The sequence below is a fragment of the Struthio camelus genome, chromosome 2 (genome assembly GCF_040807025.1).
Source record: "Struthio camelus isolate bStrCam1 chromosome 2, bStrCam1.hap1, whole genome shotgun sequence".
In the NCBI taxonomy this organism is placed as follows: domain Eukaryota; kingdom Metazoa; phylum Chordata; class Aves; order Struthioniformes; family Struthionidae; genus Struthio; species Struthio camelus.
Genome location: NC_090943.1, coordinates 94,272,393 through 94,293,364, shown reverse-complemented (window position 1 = coordinate 94,293,364; position 20,972 = coordinate 94,272,393). Strand labels below are relative to the sequence as shown.

At 42.3% G+C, this 20,972-nt stretch overlaps 1 protein-coding gene across 8 annotated transcripts in view; it reads left to right on the top strand.

Moving 5' to 3' along the window:
- Window positions 1–1,782: 1,782 nt before the first annotated feature.
- SLC66A2 (solute carrier family 66 member 2) overlaps window positions 1,783–20,972 on the top strand; it is a 67,335-nt gene continuing 48,145 nt past the window's right edge. For 5 of the 8 annotated variants that reach the window (XR_011139021.1, XR_011139019.1, XR_011139020.1 and 2 more), the window contains exons 1-4: window positions 1,784–1,865; window positions 2,286–2,654; window positions 12,825–12,958; window positions 17,356–17,409. Coding sequence is in view for 4 of the 8 variants with exons in the window: in XM_068931614.1 (XP_068787715.1) it covers window positions 2,452–2,654; window positions 12,825–12,958; window positions 17,356–17,409 (391 nt within the window). In the remaining 4 variants the exon portion in view is untranslated. Of the gene's footprint in view, window positions 1,893–2,285; window positions 2,655–12,824; window positions 12,959–17,355; window positions 17,410–20,972 lie in introns of all 8 variants that reach the window. The other 3 variants (XM_068931615.1, XM_068931618.1, XM_068931617.1) reach the window with 3 other exon arrangements.

Genomic DNA, 20,972 nt, shown 5'->3' with positions numbered 1-20,972 from the left:
CCTGGGCAGTTTCTTGTAAACAGGTAATCATTGCTTAAGAATATTTAGTTTCTCAAGATCATTTCTCAAGGTTTTCTCAGGACACTTATATTACATGAACAAAAGTTGGCCTCTTAGTCCGGCAACAGTCATTTTCAGCCTGAGGCTTCTTTAGACCTTTGTGCTTATGTAAAATTAATCTGGCAAAGGGTCTTGAGAAGAGTTTAGTAAAAGTTGGCATAACCACATGGTTATAACAGTACACAAGTGATATACGAAATATGATCATTAAATATTAAAATATATTTAAAAGTATGCACTCTATATATACATAATTTGATTATCATGATCTCTGTGAATGAGTCTGATGCTCTGAGAACAAGATCTTCAGTCATTTTTGCTCCTCCTCTAAATATCAGAATATAATTAAAGACTTCCACTGTGTATTTTTAACTCTGTTCAGCTTTGTGGAACTAAGTAGGGCCATACTATGCTTTCCTGTAGGGAAGGTGAGTCCGGATGTTATGGCCAATCACTTCATATATGTAGGAGAGAGTTTGGGATGTATTTGTGATAGTATACACAAATTGTATTTGAAAAATACTCTGCAGTGATGTGGAGATGTATATGTTGCAAAACATACCACGTATGCTAGTGTGCTGCAAAAAATCAGCAGGCGACAGTAATAGTGGCAGCTTGGTAAGAGGCTGGTCTGTAAAGCACACTGCCACGCAGAAAGTAAACGGAAGACTTCAGAAGCCCTGAAGCAAACATTTCATTCTATTTTTAATTTCAGATCCTGTTCATTCAAGACTCATAACCAACATTTACAGTTTTTGATACACAACACAAGATGACGTTGAGTTGCAGGAAAACCCATGTCATTTCTGACCTATTTGATGAGCAGCAAGAGCAGATAGATATAAGGAAGAAGGCAACATATCCGTGAAAACATTACAGGGAGCTCAAGGAACAAACTGGGAAGGTAGGAATAAAATAGCTGTACATCATGTGTAAGGTTAAATGGATAAAGCATCCTTCTTAGTGTAATTAAAGTCCACCACCTCCTCAAGCAGCCATTTTAGGATATGGCTTCCATTTTATCAAGCCGCTTTTAACACCTGTGAGCAGCAGTTGTACTCTTCTGCTGGCACAGTTTGAACGACAGTAAAGACTTGCTGATCATTTTGGGTAGAAAAAGGTGCACGTTCTCCCCTCTCCTTTTTTTGTCATTACAGTTGTGGGGAAAACATCCCCCCATCAGGAAGGTGTGCCCATTACAATTTGGTTGCATTTTGTTTGTAGTAGAGGTCAGGAGGAACACCAAATTTCAGAGCCATTACAGTATAATTTTCATGAAGCTTAACAGAGTTTCTCTTAACTCTTCAGCACAAAAATCAGATACACGCGGGCAAAATCTGGGAGAGCCTCTAAAAAGAGAAGCAGGGGGCTGCAGGTATGCCTGGCCTGGCCTGTTTTCCAGGGGAGCCGAGCACCCGCCAGCTTCCCCGGGGCGAGGGGAGGCCGCCTGCCGCTGGCTCGGCTTCCCTGTGCGCGCGAGGGGTGCCGCGGCTTAAGCACGCGGAGCGTCGGTATCAGGGCAGCGGCGGCGGCCCGGGACACCCGCCGCGGACGGGAGCCGCCGCCGCGCGTCTCGCCCCGTCCGGGGCCGCGCCAGCGCAGGGACCCGGCGGCGTCACCGCCTTCGCGGAGTCACCGGGGCGGCTCCCGCGCTCATTGGCGGAGGGGCGGCGGGTCATTGTGGCGTCACAGGGGCCGCCCGGAGCCCCGCCGCCGCCGCCGGCCCCATGCCCCCAGTTGCGGTGCGGCGGCGGGCGGCGCAGGAGGTGGTGGCGGCATGGTGCCAGCCGGAGCTCGGGGAGCAGGTCGGGAGGCGGGAGCGGCCGTTTCAGGCAGGGAGAGGGTCGCGCGCGCGCGCGTGTGTGTGTGAGACTCCGGGGCGGCGGGAGGGCGGAGGAGGTGCGTTACCCGGGGGCGGGCGAGCTCCCGCTGCCGGCCCTGGCTGGGTGCAGCGAACCGGCGAGGGGGACGGTGGAGGAGCCGAGTCGCTGCCCCTCATACGGTGGTGACGGAGCTGGGGACACGCGTGTGCCCCACGGGCGGCACCCGCGGGGCAGGCGGAGTCGGGAAGCCCCCCCCGCCTCCCGGGGGTAGTGGTTTGTGTCAGCCCCGCCGCTACTTTCCAGCCTTTTATTTCTTACTGGCCGCTCCCCCGCTTTCCTCCTCGGGCCGGGCCGCGGCGGTGCGGGCGCCCCGCGCTAACGGCCGCTCGCCGCCTCCCGCAGGTGCCGGCCGCGCCAGGGGCGGCGCGGCGGCGGCGCAGCGCGCCGAGGTGACTCTGCATGGCTGAGGCGGCCCCGCGTCGGAGGAGAGGAGCGGAGAGGAGCGGAGCGGGAGGCGAGATCGCCGCCCGCGCCTGTGGCCGCGCCGGCTCGCCTCCTGCGGCCTGCCATGGAGACGGACGGGCTGGAGTGGCTGCGGGTGCCCGCGCAGCGGCTGGTCTCGTGGGGGGCCGCGGGGGCCATGGTGTTCGGCGGCGTGGTGCCCTACATCCCCCAGTACCGGGACATCCGGCGGACGCAGAACGCCGAGGGCTTCTCAGCCTACGTGTGCCTGGTGTTACTAGTCGCAAACATTTTGCGGATACTTTTCTGGTGAGTTGATCCCCCCCACCCCGTCTGCCTTCTGTGTCCCCCCCCCCCAAAAAAAAAAAAAAACTTCTAAAGGTCTTTTTTTATTCTTGTTAAGTTTAAAGCTTTGGTTTAGGGATATCTGAGGGAATAAGGTCTTTTATTTCCTTTTGCTCCTGCTCTGAACATACATGTCAAAATCCTGTCTTCCCGTAAGTGTGGGTCTGCATTGAGTCGAACGAACCGGGCACAGGAGTGCTGTCTGTCCCAGCTACATCTGATTATCAGCGCTCCGATGTTCCAGAACGCACCTTTTAAACTCATTTGTTAAGAGGAGGCTCGCTCTAGGTCAGATCCCCCCCATGCTGGCTGTACTTTGCATTTCCCTTGGTCCTCCAGCTCAGTCCTTGGAGTGAAGGCCCCAGCCTTGTACGTTGGTTCTAGCGCGTAGCTAGTATTAAAATCAACGGGATGCTTCCCAGATGTTCTTGCGTCTTCCTGGTGTGCCACTGATTTCAGAGGAGGTTCACCCCCCAGAGCTGCCTACACAGCTACAGATGGGGAAAAAAAATCATTCTTAGGAGGCACAAGGTGGACTATCTTTAAAGGCAGGTTTTTTCCCCCAACATCTTGTGAGGTGAGGGGAAAAAAAAAAAAAGTATTTTCAATATTTAAAAGTAAACGCGTTTTGAAATTTGTGTGTTATACTTTCGGACAAAGACAATTTTATTAGGGCAGGTTTTCCACAAAAAAAAATGCCAAACTTATTCCTGTATACCACTTTTAACTTAGATGCTGCAGCATTGGGAACGTAATTGAGAAGCTAAGAATGAAATAGACTGGGTAACGACTGCAACTAAAAGCAGTTATTCTAAGACTATTGGGAGTACAAAATATTGTTCTGTAGTCTGCAGAGGGCTGATAAGTCATAAGCTGCTTCCTTATATTGGTTTCTAGTTGCTTTGTAAAGCTTTTCTGACTCTTAAAGTGTAAGCAACTTCCTCGTTTCTCCTAAAGCAATGTGCAACATCAGTGTGCTGCACTGGAGTGGAGAAAGTGGGGGCCTTCCTTTGAGACCAGAGCTAGCAGTCAAACTGAGGAGTCGTCACTGGGACCAGAACTACTACTTGTACTGGCTCTGTCTTTTCCTGAGCAGGAAACATCTGCAAGAGAAATACATGGAGCAGGTGTTGGAGGAGGCAGCAAACAGCAAAAGGGAAGTAGAGGATCACGCAGGGGGAGGAGAAATGAAAAGCCCAAGCTGACAGTATGGGAGATAAAAATAGTCTAATTTTTTGTTTTACTGAAGAAGGTTAGAATACATGACTGATCTACATGTGAATAGAGATGTAGGCAGTTTCTAGGTAACCCGAATGAAACTGAGGACTACGGAAGAACAATTGCAATTAAAGACTTTTTAGATTTTAAGTATATCTGATTAAAAGATGTGCAAAATAATAAATGCTATGAGTAATGAAAAGTCATTTGCTGTTAACATTAACAAAGTTATAAACTCTTTAAAGAGAAGGCAGTATATAGTATATGGATGTGATTATGTAATTTTTTTCCTGTGAGTATTTAAACAACGTAATAATATCACTCCCTGATGCATCTTTTAGAGCTCCTTGGCAGTGCAGAATGCATAGGCGTGCATGCATAGGTGCATCTGACATGGTTACAGTGGGAGTGCGAGGGATGCTGCTGGTGTATATAGCCATTTCTGTGGGGTAATACTGCAGGCCTGAGCCAGCAGAAACCTTTCTGTCATTACCCGTAATGATTGGACTCTTAGTCCTACTGAACTAAAAGTCAGAAAGGACTTGTGTACTGATAATTCAATGTTCATTGAAAAATAATATTTTGTTTTTCTACTCCTAAAGATTAGGCACCCTTGGTAGTCCACAATAAATACCAGCAAACCATGAAAGCAGCGTTTAGGGTGGATGTTGTCCTTGGGCTTATGTTTAGCAAAATTGAAGCCAGATAGCAGAGCAAGAGCCTCTGTATATGCTTACGTTCGTGAAGATGCTTATAAAGCACCCATATGGCAGCTTGGCAATTTGATTATTTTCATTATTTGTTTGATGTCTGTGGCTGATGATGTGTACCTTATCTGGGGCACAGCGCTCTAGATAGTTTCACATGAACAGCAGAAGTATTTTAACAGTCTGTTGAATCACTAGGAGGAGTTTGAAGGTTTTGTTTTGTTTGTTTTACATTTTATTGGGTAATTTGATCCATCCTTGTGCTGAGACAACTCATTTTCTTGTATGTAATTCTTCCCCAATCTGACTCTCAAAGCACCAACTGATAAGACTGCTCCTTCCCTTTAGCAAACCAATATGGACGTTCACGCAAGTTACTTTTCTGAAATCTTTACTGACGTTTGGCTGCAGTTTTCAATTGTTTTCAGTTTCTGTTCATTATCTGGGTTATTACGCATATAATCTATGCCACGTTCATCCCTCCCAACTTCCCCTCCACCCTGATCCAAAAATCAGTGCCTAAAGTGATATATCTTTGAAGTACTAATAAGATTGTTTTTCAGGCCATAACTATTTTTCAGGATGGTGGGTTGTTTTTTTTTTTTTTTTTTTTAATTTCAAAGACGTTTCTCTAAACTTCTGATCATTTCTGTTATTCCCTCATTTTCATTGACTTGCATATATTACTGTTGAATTTGAGGTTCGTAGAATTGAATGTTACGTGTTTCAGATGCAGAGACAACAGGAATAGACAATTCTTGCCTTTTATACAATGTTTCCTCTGTATTTTCACTTTCAAGTAGTGCTCATCTTTCTGTATCTCTGTCACTCAAGAAATGTCTGTCCCACTTGTCTGAGAGTCTAGTCCTACCTTTACCTTATGGCTCTACTATACTTTGTTCACCTTGGCTGCGAGGGAGACCCTTATTTCCCTTTTGCAGATTGGCAGATCTTGCATGCTCCTAGAGTTGCACTTTTTTGTTTTTTGATGTCTGGTTTTGTATGTAGCGGATGAAGTTTGACCTTCTCTGTCCCCTGCAAATCGAGTATTTACTTCCTAATCCCTTTGGCATACTCTGTTATGTATCAACAGAGTTGCAGCTGGTGTAGCAGCACTGTGATAGGAACTCAGGAACAAAGTACTGCTGAGAGCCAGGATCACAATCCTGTGTCCAGTTACCGCTTTTCACAATGTCTCCTCAAGCTTTTTTTTTAAAGTCGGAGGATTCACTTGCACTACATCTCCTTGTCTTTCTCCCATCTAACCTCTTGTTTTAGGGTGTGCTCAAAGAACGTCAATTTGCTAGCGATGACAGTAGCACAGTATCTATTAAATCTCCTTCCAGGGAGGTGCTTCTCTGTTGCACAGCGTTAGAAAATTTTGTCTTTAAAAACACGTTTACTTTCACTTCAGTGTGTTTGGCCTGATTCTCTTCTAACAGTGAGTTTTACAATATTCCGAACCTTTGCGGAAAAGCAATGGTAGAGGACTAGTCTGCAGGAACGAAAACTATGTGTGGAGAGCAATGGGCATGATTCCACTTTGCTTTGTTTAGGCACACATGGCTTTTGTTTAGGAAAAAGAAAAATCTGTAGGAGTTTGAGTGTGCAACATCTGGCCCAGTACGTTAACTCTGTATGAAGTCTTCAGCCCTTTTAAAGAGGATTCTAAAATAATCATTGTGAAAGTAACTAATCTGTGCTCACAGCATCACACAGTGGGGTCTCCATTTGCCACTTGGAAAAGGAGATTTTGTGCTCTCTAACTTGCTGCAGTTAATTTGTCTTTTATGATGATGATGTAATGCTTAAAATCAGTACTTATTTTTGGGTGCCAGTGTTACTGCTGATCGTAATTTACGGCTGCTTCCTTGCTCTGGGCCATCTGTGTCAGTGCTGCTTTTTCTGTCTGTCTTCTGCAGACCCACAGGTGGTCATTCCTAGCTCTCCACTCAGTTCAACTTCTGAGCTGGTTGGCTTGGAGAGGGGTTGCATTGCGAGTAAAGAGGAAGAGGCCGTGCAAAACTGAATGCCTGTTGTTTACGATCAAATCCTATCATGCCTTGACAGAACCCTAGTTTTGTGTCAGTGGATGAAAAGATGATTAAAATATCTGTGACAAATGCAGTTGTGTAATTCTGACATGTATGAGCATGCATGGCAGGCTCCAAAAAAATGTACCATCAACCTTTTTCCTCTGCCTTTTTAATAAAACACTTCATAACCGTTTTTCCTAGCTAATGCCTTACAGTTCTTGCTATGAGTTAGTTCTGATCTCTTGTTCAAGACTGGTTGTTAAAACATCCAAGGGAGACACTTGAGTCTTACTGCTCCTTGAAATCTGAGGTTGCTAATCGTCTAGTTGGGCTGTCTTATGTTGTTTTGAAGTTGTGGGCTGGCTGCCAGTTTCAGAGCACACTGTGGCACCTGAATTCAGTGGTGACCAAAATGCATATGCCCTCTTCATTCATCTCACCTGCAGTCTGCCAGTTGACTAGTTTTGAATTACCATAATCAAGAACAGGGATAGGAAGGCAGAAGAGTTGTGTAATCAGTTGGGAATGGAAGATGTAGAGAAACATTTACTTGAGGGGGGGGTGTCTGTCTGTCTGTCTGTCTGTCTGTCTGTCTGTCTCTTTTTTAGAGAGCTTATAATGAGACTTGCTGAAGCTTAGTGTATTAAGTATGCCAAAGACTAAAATAACTTATGGCTTGTTTTAATATTAAAATCAGAATAAATAAATAGCTAAAGGAAGGGGAACTGGATATTTCATTGAAGTCAGCAGTAGACATTTTTAGTTGCATCTTGAGTAAGTTCAGCCAAAAGTAATTACACTCCCTGCTATTCCCAGGGGGCTATGGCTTTTTTTTTTAAAAAGCTTTGCAGTCCATATAATGTTTTATGTAGTATTATAGTATAGTTTGCGTATTTTTGAGGGAGATAATATTCTGTGCTTCTAGGATTTCAGCAACCTGGTTCTTCTGGCCTTTTTTTTCCTGTGAGGTGGCTTATGCAAGCAGTCTTTGCTTTGTTTCAGTTTCAAAATGTTTCTAAGAGGTTACTTCTTATAAGTTATTTTAATGAAATAAGCCATATAAGATGTGGGGATTCACAGAATCTACATTTCTAACTTAGCGTGTTAAACTGTTACTTGAGGGGAAGGAGCTGAAGATGTGCTAGTGTAGTTTCTCAAATGAAAAAAAGAATTACTGTTTTAGTATTCCTATCAGGATTTCCCGAATGTGTCTTCTGTTGGCCAAAGGAGTGCTGCACTGGGATGATCTGGTAACTGCTGTCGTATGTTTTGATGTGCTGTGTATGTGGGGTCCTCAAGCCTGTAGAGTTTGTCTTTGACAGTTCACCTTAGTGGGGCCAACTTCTGCCTCCTGTGTTGAGGAAAATGCACTTGATCCAAATCAATATAATCAATGAAGAGACAGTAGTGAACTTGAAATCTTGCAGAACACTTTGGGTACTTACAGATGACACTTCAAATTACGTTTTCTGATAACTTTGAGTAGTTGTTTGCTATTTATATTCAGACTTCTTTCCAGCAGTTCTGAGATGTAGTTCTTTGGGCCAAGGTCCCAAACCTCCAGAGCAGGCAGCATCAGCAAAATCAATACAACGGAAAGTAAAACCTTACAGTTTTGCAGTTGTTCTCAGAAAATAGCTGCCTTATAAGACAAACTCTGGGGACAAGTTCTGACAATCAAGGAAAAGATGAAAACTATGGAGTTTGTTGAAGGTTGCTTTTGAGCAAAGGAACTGAAGTGGAAGGGGTGGAGGGTTACATCTGAAACAAAGGAGGCTCTGGTAACTGTAGCATCACTCAAACGGGGAGCTCTCTCTGCTGGGGTAAGCGGGGGAATAAGCTCCCTCTTACATGTCCTGCTAGTGGAACCTTGCTCAGGTACTGAGAGCAAAAGTGTTATGTGATTCTCCTCCTTTCTATGAACACCAGGCTGCAAGTGTAAACAACCACTGCTTTTTGCACAAAGAGTAAACTAGGGTTTTGTACGCCTACGTGAGAAGCTTCTTCTGGGTACTCTGTAAAGTCATGGAAGTTTCTGTGTCAAGGAGTAAACTGCATCGAGCAGATCCCCTTGTAAAACTAATTCTTGTGCTTCCTGCTGATTAAATATTGTAGCTGCATGGGCTGTCTCTCAGGGCTGCTGTCGTGCTGCCACCTCAGCATGGCCTCATCAGGCTACCTCTCATAATCCTGATGGTATGCAATATCCTGTATACTTTCAATTTTGTATAAAATGTGTATCTTCCCCACAAGCTGAAAAAGTTGATATGGGGCTGTAAGACCTGTAGTAACTTTGGGTGGTTGGTTGTTTCTACTATTACAGTTCCTGGCAGCTGCCTTTGTGAGCTGAGGCTGTGCAGTGTTAGGCACTATACAGCACAAAACAAAAGCAGGGGCCCTGCCCCAGACAGGGCTCAGCTTAGGACAAGAGCCAGAGACCAGTAGGGTATACAAGGAAACAAAATGGTCAGGATGATCGGTGGCGATTTGGTCATACTAACAGCTTAAGCCATTATCAGTATCTTTTCAGAGGCCTTTAGGAAAGGAGATAGGCAAACCTTTCATCTTTGCTTTAGTTTGGGCTTGTTTTGCATAATCTGCATTTACTGTTTGGAGTAGGCTCAGGACTGGAATAACAGGATTATTGCGACAGAATTGAGGTGTACTGATGGAATTATGTGGCTAGTCAGTCTCTGCTTTACCTTGAATGTTCAGTTCTCTTGTGTTCATGACCTTGAACTTGCATTAAATTTTGTTAGTACTTCAATGTCCTTAACGTAATTAAGATCCCTTTCCCCCACCTTTTGTTTTGCACATTTAACTAGCACAGGATAAACTTTTTTTTAAATAGTATTAAGAAAACTGTGAACAACTTTGACGTCTGGGGTCTCTGAATACTGTGAATGTCACAGTGGCTTGCTTCATGGTTATGGGGTGAAAATGCCGACTGGTGATGGGGATGCCCTTATCCTCAAAACTTGAATGTTCTTCTCTCCATGAGCCCCTTTTAGTATCCTAAGGACCTTTCATCTTCCAAAATCAACTCTTAATGTCCCCCTCACCCCGGCTTCATGCTCTGCTTCATGTTCCTGCTCTGACAAAACTATGAATAATGTCTGCTGGGCAGAAAGGAGGAGTAAGCATCTGGAGTAAACAGAACATGGCAACAGCGTGCTCTCCCAGCAGTGACTGCATCTTGTAGCGCTGCTAGCTCAAGTCTGGTTAGTGTTGTGGCCTTGGCAGACCCTAACGTCAGGGTGGAGTAGAGTAAGCAACCTAGAGTGTTATTTGTTCCCATGATCCTGAGCAAAATGAGTGTTCTGGCTTTACTTTTAAATCAAGAACCCAGCAGTGGTCCTCCACGCCGGTGTTTCTGGTCAGTCCTGCAAGCAGTGTGGAGTAGGCCTTGTTCTGGTTGTTCTCCTTGTTGGTCTCTGTTGCAGCTGTGTGGTTTCCTGTATGTGTGACCTAGGTTAGAGGGTTGCATTATCTGTGAGATTTGTTTTGGGGATTGCTGTTTGGGGAGATAATGTTTCGTGTGAGTGTGTCTTGTCCTGTACCTGTTATTTTCTGTGCACTGAAGCCTGTAGAAATCTACAGGTTTTCTGCATTGTTTGAAGTCCCTAAGAATCTTCCCATTTCCAGTTGACCTCTCCTGTGCGTGTGTGTTTTTAATTGTTAAAGGATTGAAGATCTGGGAGTCTGTAATAATACTTTCAGTCTCATGTGAGATAAGCCTGTGCTGATGGTGAATGCTTCTAATTTGCCAACAGGTGGCCTTATGTACGTGTGTTTGCAGTGGGTGGATGTTTATGCTGCAACCCATACTTTTGTGAGGCACCCACAACTGAACAGGCCAATAATCTCATCAACAAGAAGAAACTAACTAGCAGCAATCTGGGCTGGATTTCCCATCTTAATAGTTTCTGGCTTACTGTGCTACTATCTCAGCCCCTCTTACGTGCATTATTATATTTTTACATGCAAATGCATTTGTAATTGGAGATGATTTTCCTAAGCCTACTGTAGACAATTTTAACTGTTCTATAAATCTGACTTAAGTTTTTCCCCTTCCCCCCACCCTCCGTTCCCTGAATAAGAGACAAAAATAACAGTAGCAAATTCCAGTGGTTCAAGGGAACTTGGCCAGGGTCAGCAGGGTGGGCTGAATGAGCTTTGGGATCGTGGACACAGGGCACTGGTCAAGTCTGACTTCTCCCCTGCTTTTTTTTTTTTTTGAATTACAGTAACAGTGTTATCTGGAGTTGTCTCTGCATGCAATTACATGCATCGGTTGAGTACTTTCTTTTCTTCCCCATAGCATCTTCCAAATTTGTTATGACAACATCTATAATGATGTGGGCCACCACAAATCCGTACATGAGAGAGGGAAGGAGGAACTAGTTATTCTTCCAGTAGCTACTGGTGGCTTTGGTAGTGGTGCAGAGGTTCAAGACCTTGTTGTAGTTTGCCTTAGCTGTGTGCCGTTAGGCAGGAAATAGCTGGCCGCTACCATTGGTGTGGGCTACTTGGCTGCTCTGTACAGAAAAATTTCCAAAGAAACTAGTCGAGGACTTTTCAGGCTTTTTACTTTCCCTTATGATGTGCCTCATAAGAAGAAAAAAATCTCTCTGCAGAAATGATTGTAGTGGAAAGGCAGTCCTTGCTTAGCGCTCATATTGTATGATAGCCTGATGCAAGCGTAGTTGGTTTCTTACTGCCACAGGGCTCTGCCACGAAAGTAACCCAAGCATAGGAAGTCATATCTTGCCCTTTTGAGTATGGGGTGTTCTTCATGAGATAATCCCAAAGTATGGGAAAACAGCTGGAGATAGTCTAATGGCTTCTGCCACAGTGTGGTAAAACAGGAACGCTCAAGAATAGGCCAGTTGGTTTGTCCTGCCTGTGTAGCTGAGGTGGGTCATGCAGCAGCACGATGTGCTCAGAGAATGGCTTTAGTGACTAGTGTGTGAGGGATTTCAGAAGGCCTGTGAGCCACATGGTGCAGGCTGAAGGAGCTGGGGAACATAGCAGTGTGCTTTCACCAAATCCCATCCTCAGCATCTCTGTCTTCAAGACATAAAACCGGGCAACCCTGAGCAAAGAGGAGAAGCTCATAATGATGTGTCTGCAGCCTTCCTGTCTTAAATCTCATATGCTATGAGAGCTGCATATGAAAAGCTTCCATCCCCTATCGTTAATTCACTAAATGAGGGTGTCTGGTAGGGATTACTGAGCTTTCAACAAGCAATGCAGGAAGAGGACCTTGGCGAGTAGCCAGTCTTCACTGAAGGAGCTCATTTTCCTACAGCAGAACTTAGTGCAATCACACAAGAGCAAGCCCTTCGGTAAGGACTGGCGACAATCCAAGGTCATCTCTCTGCATTGCATGCAGGAGAGCTCAGCAACCTCTGCCAAACATCATCTGTGAGCAAGCAGGAATTCAATTTTGGGAAACGAGAGGGCAAAGTCTGTATGTTCAGTTATCACATCCTTGTACTTCGCCTCCTCCCCCAACCGTGGTCCAGCTAAGACACAAACTGATGACTTAGTTGGTGTGTTCTGCAGACCCAGCCTCTTAATTGGAATGTCTGGAGGCAGGTAAGGCAAAAGGCTTACTTTTTTTTTTTCTTCTTTTTGTGTAATAGAAACATATTGTATTAAACCTAGCAAGCTAATAGCTGTGAATATTTTTATAGGGCAAATGCTACTGCTTTTTAGTGGCTTCACTTTAACAATTTGATCAAGAGAGTCAAGTTTTGCACAGAAGTCCCTGTGAAATCTATGGGGTGTATAAATGGACAGTGTAACTGGTGTTAGTGCAGCATAATTCTGCTGTGTTTGTGCTGCCTCTTCTTTCAAAATAATAGATCTGCTGTTAGTCTGAGCAGCAGACTCTTAAGCTTGTGCTTTCAGAATTTCTAGCATCAGTCCATAGGGATGTTTTATCCAAGAACCTTATTACACCTGCAAGGGGATTGTGACTCTGAGCTACCGTATGTATGTGTAAAATATAGCTAGTGGTTTTATCTTCTTTGGCCTTTCACGCCTGTTACTGTAAGGGTGATTTAGGATTGTATTTGTCATATGCTTAGATAGGATCAAAGAATGAAAATAACTGAGTTATTTGTCATCTTTGAGATGTTTTATATTTTTCTTTTGCTTTTTTTTAGGTTTGGAAGGCGTTTTGAATCCCCTCTTTTGTGGCAAAGCATTATCATGATTATTACTATGTTACTGATGCTGAAACTGTGCACTGAAGTACGTGTGTCCAACGAGCTAAACATAAAACGCCGCTCTTTCGCAGGTTAGTGACAGGAGCTAGCTGTTGCAGAATGAATGTTTTTAAAAGCATGTTGCATTATGTTTTGGACTGAAGTTCTATCTGGATTGCAACCCACCCCGCCTCCTTTCTTGATGATCCAGTGTAGTTCTTCCTGAACTTCTTATTTGAAACCACTTTCACCCAGATGAATATTTAAAGCTGTAATTTTATTTTTAATGGGTCTTGGTTCAGTCTGGAAATCAGAGTTCTCCTTAATATTTCACACCATGCTCTAGGATACAGAACTAGCTGTCATGCCATTGTGCTAGCCTGGATTTTTTTAAGATATTGCCTTGAATAAGAAGTCATTTTCTTCAGCTGTACTTACTTTCTACCAAGTTCTTAGGTGGGAGATGAACCCTGAACAGATGCTGTTATCTGTAATCTTATTTTGCAGTGGCCAGCAGTGTATCTTTCATATGCAGAGAATGTATTTCCTATTTGCTAATTATTGGCTGTCCAAACAGGAGGTGCTGTCATACCATAGTTGAAAAGTTGTATCTTTTTGTGTACGGTTTCCTTTTGTGTGTGTGTGTGTGTGTGTGTGTGAGAGGTTTACAGGGATTTTCACATTTTTGTTTGTTTGTTTTTGTTTGTCTCATTTTTAGGCATGGATAATTTCAGTTGGAGCCAGAGTATTCTTTATTTAATAAAATATTCTTGCTTTGGGTAAACTGATTGTTTTTTATTTTTCCCAAAAGGAAATGTGAGAGGGGTAGGTTTTGTGTTTCTGTGTATTGACTTTGACTTACAACACTTTATTTTGCAGCTTATTATGATCAAGAACCAAAGCAATACTATCAGCTTTTTGTCAGTTGTTTGGCCAATATGGATATCTAACTCATTCTCTCCGTCTCTTCTCTTCCCTCACTCTCTAATAACTGACGGTCTGATCCAGTTCCAGATATCTGCAGCCGTCATTACAGGCAGCCGATACCGTCTTGTGCAGTAGGGTAATTTATTTAACAGCTAAGGAAGCCACTTTGGTCCCTACTCACTGCACAGTGGGTTGCGAAGCTGTTCAAGTAAGTGACTTCATGTGGAAGAAGAGGTGCACTGCAACTGCCAATACTGCACCCAGATAGTTTTCCCCCTCTCTTACTATCACAAGCTGCTTTGTCCACAAGGGTTGTTAGTCTGGGAGGATGACTGACTTGAAAACTCCTTTCAGAGAGATTTTGACAGAGGTTTAAAAACAAGAAGCTTTTAGGAGGGGCCATTGTATACTTTCTGCCTCCTTTGCCCTCCTTGCTGGTGTTCAGTGAAACAGGCAGAAAGGTTTCTCTCTTCGCCTTTTCTGAAGCGCAGGTTACACACCCTCTGCTCTAGGCTCCTTCAGTAACCTTTGGACAGAAAGGGAGGCTGTTCAGCTTGGTACATGTTCCTCTTTAAACAACTCTCCCTGACAGATATGCAGCCTCCTAAAAGATGATCAGTCTTTTCTTTACCACATACTAGAAGCTCCTCCAAGTTGTATTGTCATTTGACCCTTTTTCTTGAAACTCAGCCTGTCATGTGTTTAATTATTTAGAGAGGCTAATTTTACCTGTTTGTGGACCTTAATTACTTGTTTTCAGCCAAAGGTTTGCCTCCTTCTGCAAATCTGGAGAATGGCACAGTACAGCTTAAAAGTTTCTTCTTATGCGTGATTGATTTTTAGTGAGTGATTAAGTGTTTTTTTCCGAGTATCTTCAGACTGGAGAAAGCATGAGCACTGAGGATATTGACTCTCTGCCAGCTATAATGTGATGGTTCAGAATAAACCTTTCAATGCATACAACACTTCATTCAAGTGAGGTGGAAAGATAAGTTTGTATTTAAAGCAGAAGATCAGTAGAAGTGAAGAGATTTGGGTTTCTGATCCTGCTCCTAATCTTATCTGTTAAGTTTTATGGTGTCCTAGGCAAGCTGATCGATCTCTCTGTACTTTCTTTCTTTCCTCATAGCTCATCTGGGCAATGAGAAGCTAGGCTTGAAGGCAGTGTTTTTGAGGAGTCTTGCAGAATCCTGGGTGTGCAATTTCTGTATTATAATATAATTTATAATTGCTCACATGGCTGATCTTCAGTTTAACTCTTTCCCTTCTGTCATTTCCATCCTCCCTCTGAATGTTCATGCAAAATAATCCAAAATATTTAGAAACTGAAGTTGATTTTAATCTGTTTTCTTCCATTACTAGTAGATGCCTTATTTTCCTCCCTAGTCACATTAGTGTATGTTTACCAGTGTGTTCTGAATTATGTGGGAATTAGCTGTTTTTTCTTGTTTTTATTATTCCCCCAGACAACTTAAGTCCCTTAAATCATAACTAGTTCCAAAAGGATCTACTTAAAAATTTTAAAGCATTAAGGAGCAGTCTCTCCTAATCCTGACAAGCTTGTTCTCTAGTCTGTTTTGTGGGGTCACTAGGTTAAAATACATATTAGTTGCAGTTTAGAATATAGGCATAAAGCCATTGAATAGAAGTGCTTGCACTTTCATTTATAGAGTAAGTGTCATAGCTTGAAAAATTCAGTTTCCCTGGAGACTTTTCAGATGATGTTTGATTACCTCTGGTAGCTTCTTTATGGAGAGCTTATTAGGCAAACTCCTTTCTTCTTTTGTTTTCTGAGTTACTTTTCCATAAGGGGGTTTTTGCTTTTTTCCCTCCCTTAGTCTTGCAAAGTGCAAGTAAGTTAAAAGTAGCAGGGCCGTCTCGTACTGCCGCTGCCTTCTCTGTCTTTTTGTTCCGGATACATGAACTTATCCTTCATTTATATTTACTGATTGAAGTAAGTCCTCTTAAATGTCCAGCTGTTTTATTTTTTTGTTAAACTTGGACTGTATACCATGTTTTTAACTGAATTAAAAAAAAAAAAAACCAAAACCTTTTCCTTTTAACTCTTTAAATGATAGGATAGTTTTCTCTCCTGCATAGGAATCTTATGAAAGCTAGTGTTAATGTGAAGGTGTCCTTAGATAAAGTCAACAGGCATGAAAAATTTCTCATGTACTTTTATCTTGTATTTAACACCATTTTGATTTTATCTTGACTGATTTACTTGTAAATTTCCTGGCACCATTGTTGTGGTAACAATAGCTCTCCTTATTCATTGCCAATTTTTAAATTGATGTCTGTGCAGCAGCTTTATGCTGCTTGTTGGCTCAGTACAGAAATGCTCAGAGTTCAGTGGTATTTTCTTTTGTTAAAGTTGTCTTCATTCAAAGCAGTGCATTATTTCTGAGAGGGGATGGTGCTACTGTGCTGGAGTGTCAAATCTTGAAAAGCAAAATCTGAATTTCTGCATGCCTCATGTCTTGACTCAGGATTCAGGGCCTTTTCAGGATGCTGAAGACAGGTGCTCACAAATACACAACTGGTCACAACTGAAAACAAGTGGTCCTTCTTGAAAATGTTATCTGGCCAGGGCAGTCTCTCATATACTTGCAGAGACGCTCTGTGAACAGTCTTCCCTTCCTTCCCCTAAATGAGTTTTCCCTGCTCTCCAGCAAAGAGTCAATTTCAGTTATGCTCAAGGCATGCTGAGAGACGTCAAGCACCCTGAATGTATGAACTATCCTGAAAACCAATGATCACTTTTTTCAGAAAAGGGCTCTGTCTTCTCTTTTATGGTACAGCCTAGGCTCCCCAAGTAAAGATTGGGCTCTGCTGTTGTTACATCAAGATGATTTCCTCTGATCTTTCATCCAGTTTTGTCTTCCTTACAGCTGATTGTTGGCTTAACTTGTTTTATAACTTGTATCTTTTTATAGCATTCTAGTCTCTTGGAAGAGCTCTGTTTTTGAGCTGCAAAGCACTGTTGCAGAGGAAGACTGGAGTGAAACGTTTTAGCATACGGAATGATTGCAGATGTGGTCTGCTCTGTTTGTCCCTCTTAATACGATTGGCTTAAGCTGAGGCCTTCTGAAACTATTATAGAACAGCGTTTTCCACAAGAAACAAGGCAACTATGTTATGTTATCTGAGTATAAGTGCCTATTTCTTTCTGGACAGTTTCTTCAGTGTTGCTGAGGTAACAGCTTGGGTTTTCGCTGATGATGGAAAGTATGTACAATAAGAGTTAAACTGATGTGAAGAGGGCTACATGTTTCATTGTTTTCAAGTCTTTATTTTCTCTCACTAGATAAACTGCTATTGGGTTGTACATTGAGATTGCTCTGGGACTTCCTACTCCTCAACCCTTTCATCTTGGGGTGGGAGCCTTGTAGAAAGCATGGAAACTAAAATTTCTGGCATGTTTTGTTTTGGCTTTTACTTTTTTGTTAGCAAAATACACTAACTGACTAAACTTGCACTAAAAGACCCACTATTGCATTAAATCATAGAAGCCTATTTTGTCTTCCCTTCCTTTTTGTCTCAACTTCTTTTTTTTGTGTAGCTGCAGATAGTAAGGATGAAGAAATCAAAGCACCTCCCAAGAGATCTTATCTGGGTACGTACCATACAAACCCACTATGCATGAAGTTGTTGTCTCAGCTACATATTTCATGCTTTGCTACTTTTTGTAACCGTTGTCAGAAATGATTGCATGATCATTTCTGTAGCGAATGTTTGCACTGCCTTTTCTTGACGTACTAAAACCTGGTGCATGGTTTTAATTTCCCCCTCCCCGTTTTTAATCCTCATAGAGGAAAAGATGCTTTCAGCTCTGTTTCAGAAACCATTTTTTGCCGAAAATAGTTGAATTCACTCCGTTGTTTGTCTCAGTGGCATCTTTCTTTTTTCTTCCCCAAGCAATAGAAGTAAAATATCTGATACCAGGATCCATTTCTTCTGACCCGTATTCTTCCTCTTCCTGCTCTGACTCTAGAGGAAACTAAGAAAAATAGAGGAGTATCTTTCATTGTTCAGAACCCTAGATAAGAATTTGACACTGATGCTTGATGTTCAGCAAAACGCCTACGTCCTTGTGAATTGTTCTGGCTTGTTCCTCTCTTCCATTAGAGCAGCCTCAGAATTGTTGTTTGGAGGTTAGTAACACTTTATGGTGAGAGCCTTCAATCATCTTAAATTTGAGAGTTGGAATCTATGTTAATTTGCCAAAGAAGAGGTGGAAGTATTAATGCAAAGCTAGATTGCACCTATTTTTAACTCTCGATAGCTGGGAAGGACAATTTCTGTCAAGTCATAGAATGAGGGGAGTAACACCAACTACAGACACAGAAATTGTCCCAGTTTGACCCAAGTCAACTTTTAGACTGATTTTAATTGAAATGATGCAGAATCTCACATTGATACTGATTATTTTGGATTCAGAATTGTTCGCTGAAATTTTCAAATCAGGGTCAATTGAAGAAGTATAGGGTAAAGTAAACTACTCGTATTCAAAAGGAGAATCTCTACTTTTATATTTGTTAACAAATGCAATCAATTAAATTGGAGCTAACTCTGAGAAACACAGAGTAGTAGTAACCTGAGTGCTTTCTTGAATCCACCAGACAGGTCCTTTTAAGGTTACCCGGATCTCTTTTAATGATTCGTCTTCTGGATCTTTCTGAATTAGGGGCAAAACATGCACTTTGGGATATTTATCATGTGCTGGTCAGATACCAGTATTTTGCAAAGCACCTTTTCCTTTTGTTTTCAAAGTACTTTTTACGGACTTGACATGAAGCTATTTTATTTTGCTGTTTGTCTTTTCTTCTAATTTGTAGTCATTCTCACTGGCTTGCCACACTAACTGGTGGAATGTAAACTTTAAACAATCCTACCTTTGATGTGTCTACATTCATGCTGCCTTTAGTAGTATTCAGCAATGCTTTCATTTACGGTGTCAGAGCTAAAAGCGGCTATCTGTGCTCTTGATTGTGGTGGAGTGGATGATTTCAAAATGCTTCAAGTCATTAAAACTAAACAGAAATGGGTAGCTTAATGTGACCTTTTACGCATTTTTGATAATTTCTTTTCATTAAAAGAAATCTGTTGTTTGGTAGTTTGAGCGCTTGAAAAGTTAAGGTTTGTTTGAAAAAAGCCATGCCTCTTAGTCTAACTGATGCAAGTGTGAAACATTTGGTTAATAAACGGTACTTGGAATTGCTTAGCAAAATTGGATGAATCAAATCACTGTTCCAAAGGAAAAGGGCAGTCTTACGCTAGCGCTCAGAGGTTTAACGATTGGAGTGGGCAAGTCTGTTCTCTATTGAAACAGGATAAATCTTATTGGTGTAAATGCATTAGGAGTGTTCTGAGGTGTTTGTGTATAATGTGCATGCACAAGTATATAGATGGATAGAAGAGTGAGACAAAAAGTGCTTTACAGCACAGCATAAGTCATACTTTGCTTTACAGAGGTTTTAACTGAATTAATGTCCCTCAGTGCTGTGTTTTCCTACAGCTCTGGGAAGCTCCCTCAGAGTTTTGGTAAGGGGAGTATCAGCCATCTTTCATATGGGGGATTCCCATGTCTTTTAATGAGTTTTGATGGAGTTGTAAATTGGATTCTTCCTTTACCTTACTTAGTTCAGTGGTGTAAAAATGTTTTTCAATGTTTCTAGGCTTTGGAGGTCATTATATTGCTTTGTTTTTCCTTCCAGTTATGTGGTAAATGTTCTGTATATTGTGTTTGTAACTGAAGACTGGTTCCAGTTATGTGGTAAATGTTCTGTATATTGTGTTTGTAACTGAAGACTGGTTCTCCATGGAAACTATTTTACAGTAGAACAGTTAAACAATTAATCTGAAAACATAGTGCTCTACCAGTAAATTTCAGATGAACTTGATAGATAAATGCTGAGGCATTTATTTGATGCCTCCCCTTTGAATGGGGACTGAGCTCTAGCTATGCTCCTTCGTATTGCTTTTAGTTGTACGTGAGTGTGTGGGGGGGAGGGGGGGTTTGTTTGTTTTTTGTCAGTAATCCAGCAAACCACTTAATGGCACTATTATTCCACGTTATCTGAAAAAGCTTTTATTTGGCACGTGACTTGGAAAACTGGCTTTCTAGAAGTCGGCGCTGAGGGAGTAAGGATGGGAGGAGAGCGTGCTGTGGTTCCACTGACCTGAGTAAAACAAGGATCGTTAACAGTATGGTGGGCCCAAGAGTGCAAGACTTCCTGTTTTCATGCAGAAATAATATTATTCCTTTCTTTTTCTAGGCAAAGGAAGAATTAAGAAGGATTAAGTAGCACCAGTTCTGCAGGAATGTTGCTTTATTCCTTTTGTTTCCTTAAAGCAAGTATCTAGTTTTACCTAATGCCTCTTACTGTTTGACAGCTACCGCTGAGTCTGAGTGGTGTTTTTTTTCCTCTTTTCTTGCTGAAGTGCTTTGGAATAAGTGTGGACAATTGTCTTCATCTCTTATACTGAGACGCAAGTTCCTGCATATGTTTTGAGCCCTGTGAGAGTTGGAGATTGTTGGGATAGAAGTAGCAAAACTCAAGACATCAGTTCAAAGATACTGTGTCTTTGAAGCTATTTTGAATGGTCTCATTTGTCTGTCCCAAAGTGAATACTGTTGGTTCAGTTTTCCAAGTAAATATTTAAACACATCGGAGGACACTTCTGGTAGAAATCACAAGTGTTTTCCTTTTGCCTCTGAAGTTGGTTTTAAAACTTGCTGTCCTACTGAACCCTGAACTCTGCTTGCTTTTGGCCCAGACGAAAAGTTGTCCAAGTAGCAGCATGTTTTAAAACAGCGATAATGAAATATTTTAATAAAAAAGCAGATTCACCGTCTACCTGTTGCAATAGTATTTAAAAGTACTTGTTTGCTTAGTGAGCCAATGCAAGAAAAATCCGTGTAGGTAACTTCACAGAGTTAGTTGCTGCATAAAAACGAAGAGAAAACAGTAGTGTGAATTAAGCAGGTGGAGTCATCTGCTACATGATTCCGCTGGCAGTCTGACAGTTGAGTAAATAATTTACAGTTGCAGCTCTTCTTTTGTCCATATCCTTAACTTCACTCATGGGATCAGCAGGCTGGCTAATAATACAAGGGTTGACATACTCTGCAACAGCACCTGTATCCTGTATGTGCCATGAAGGACATAAACTTTT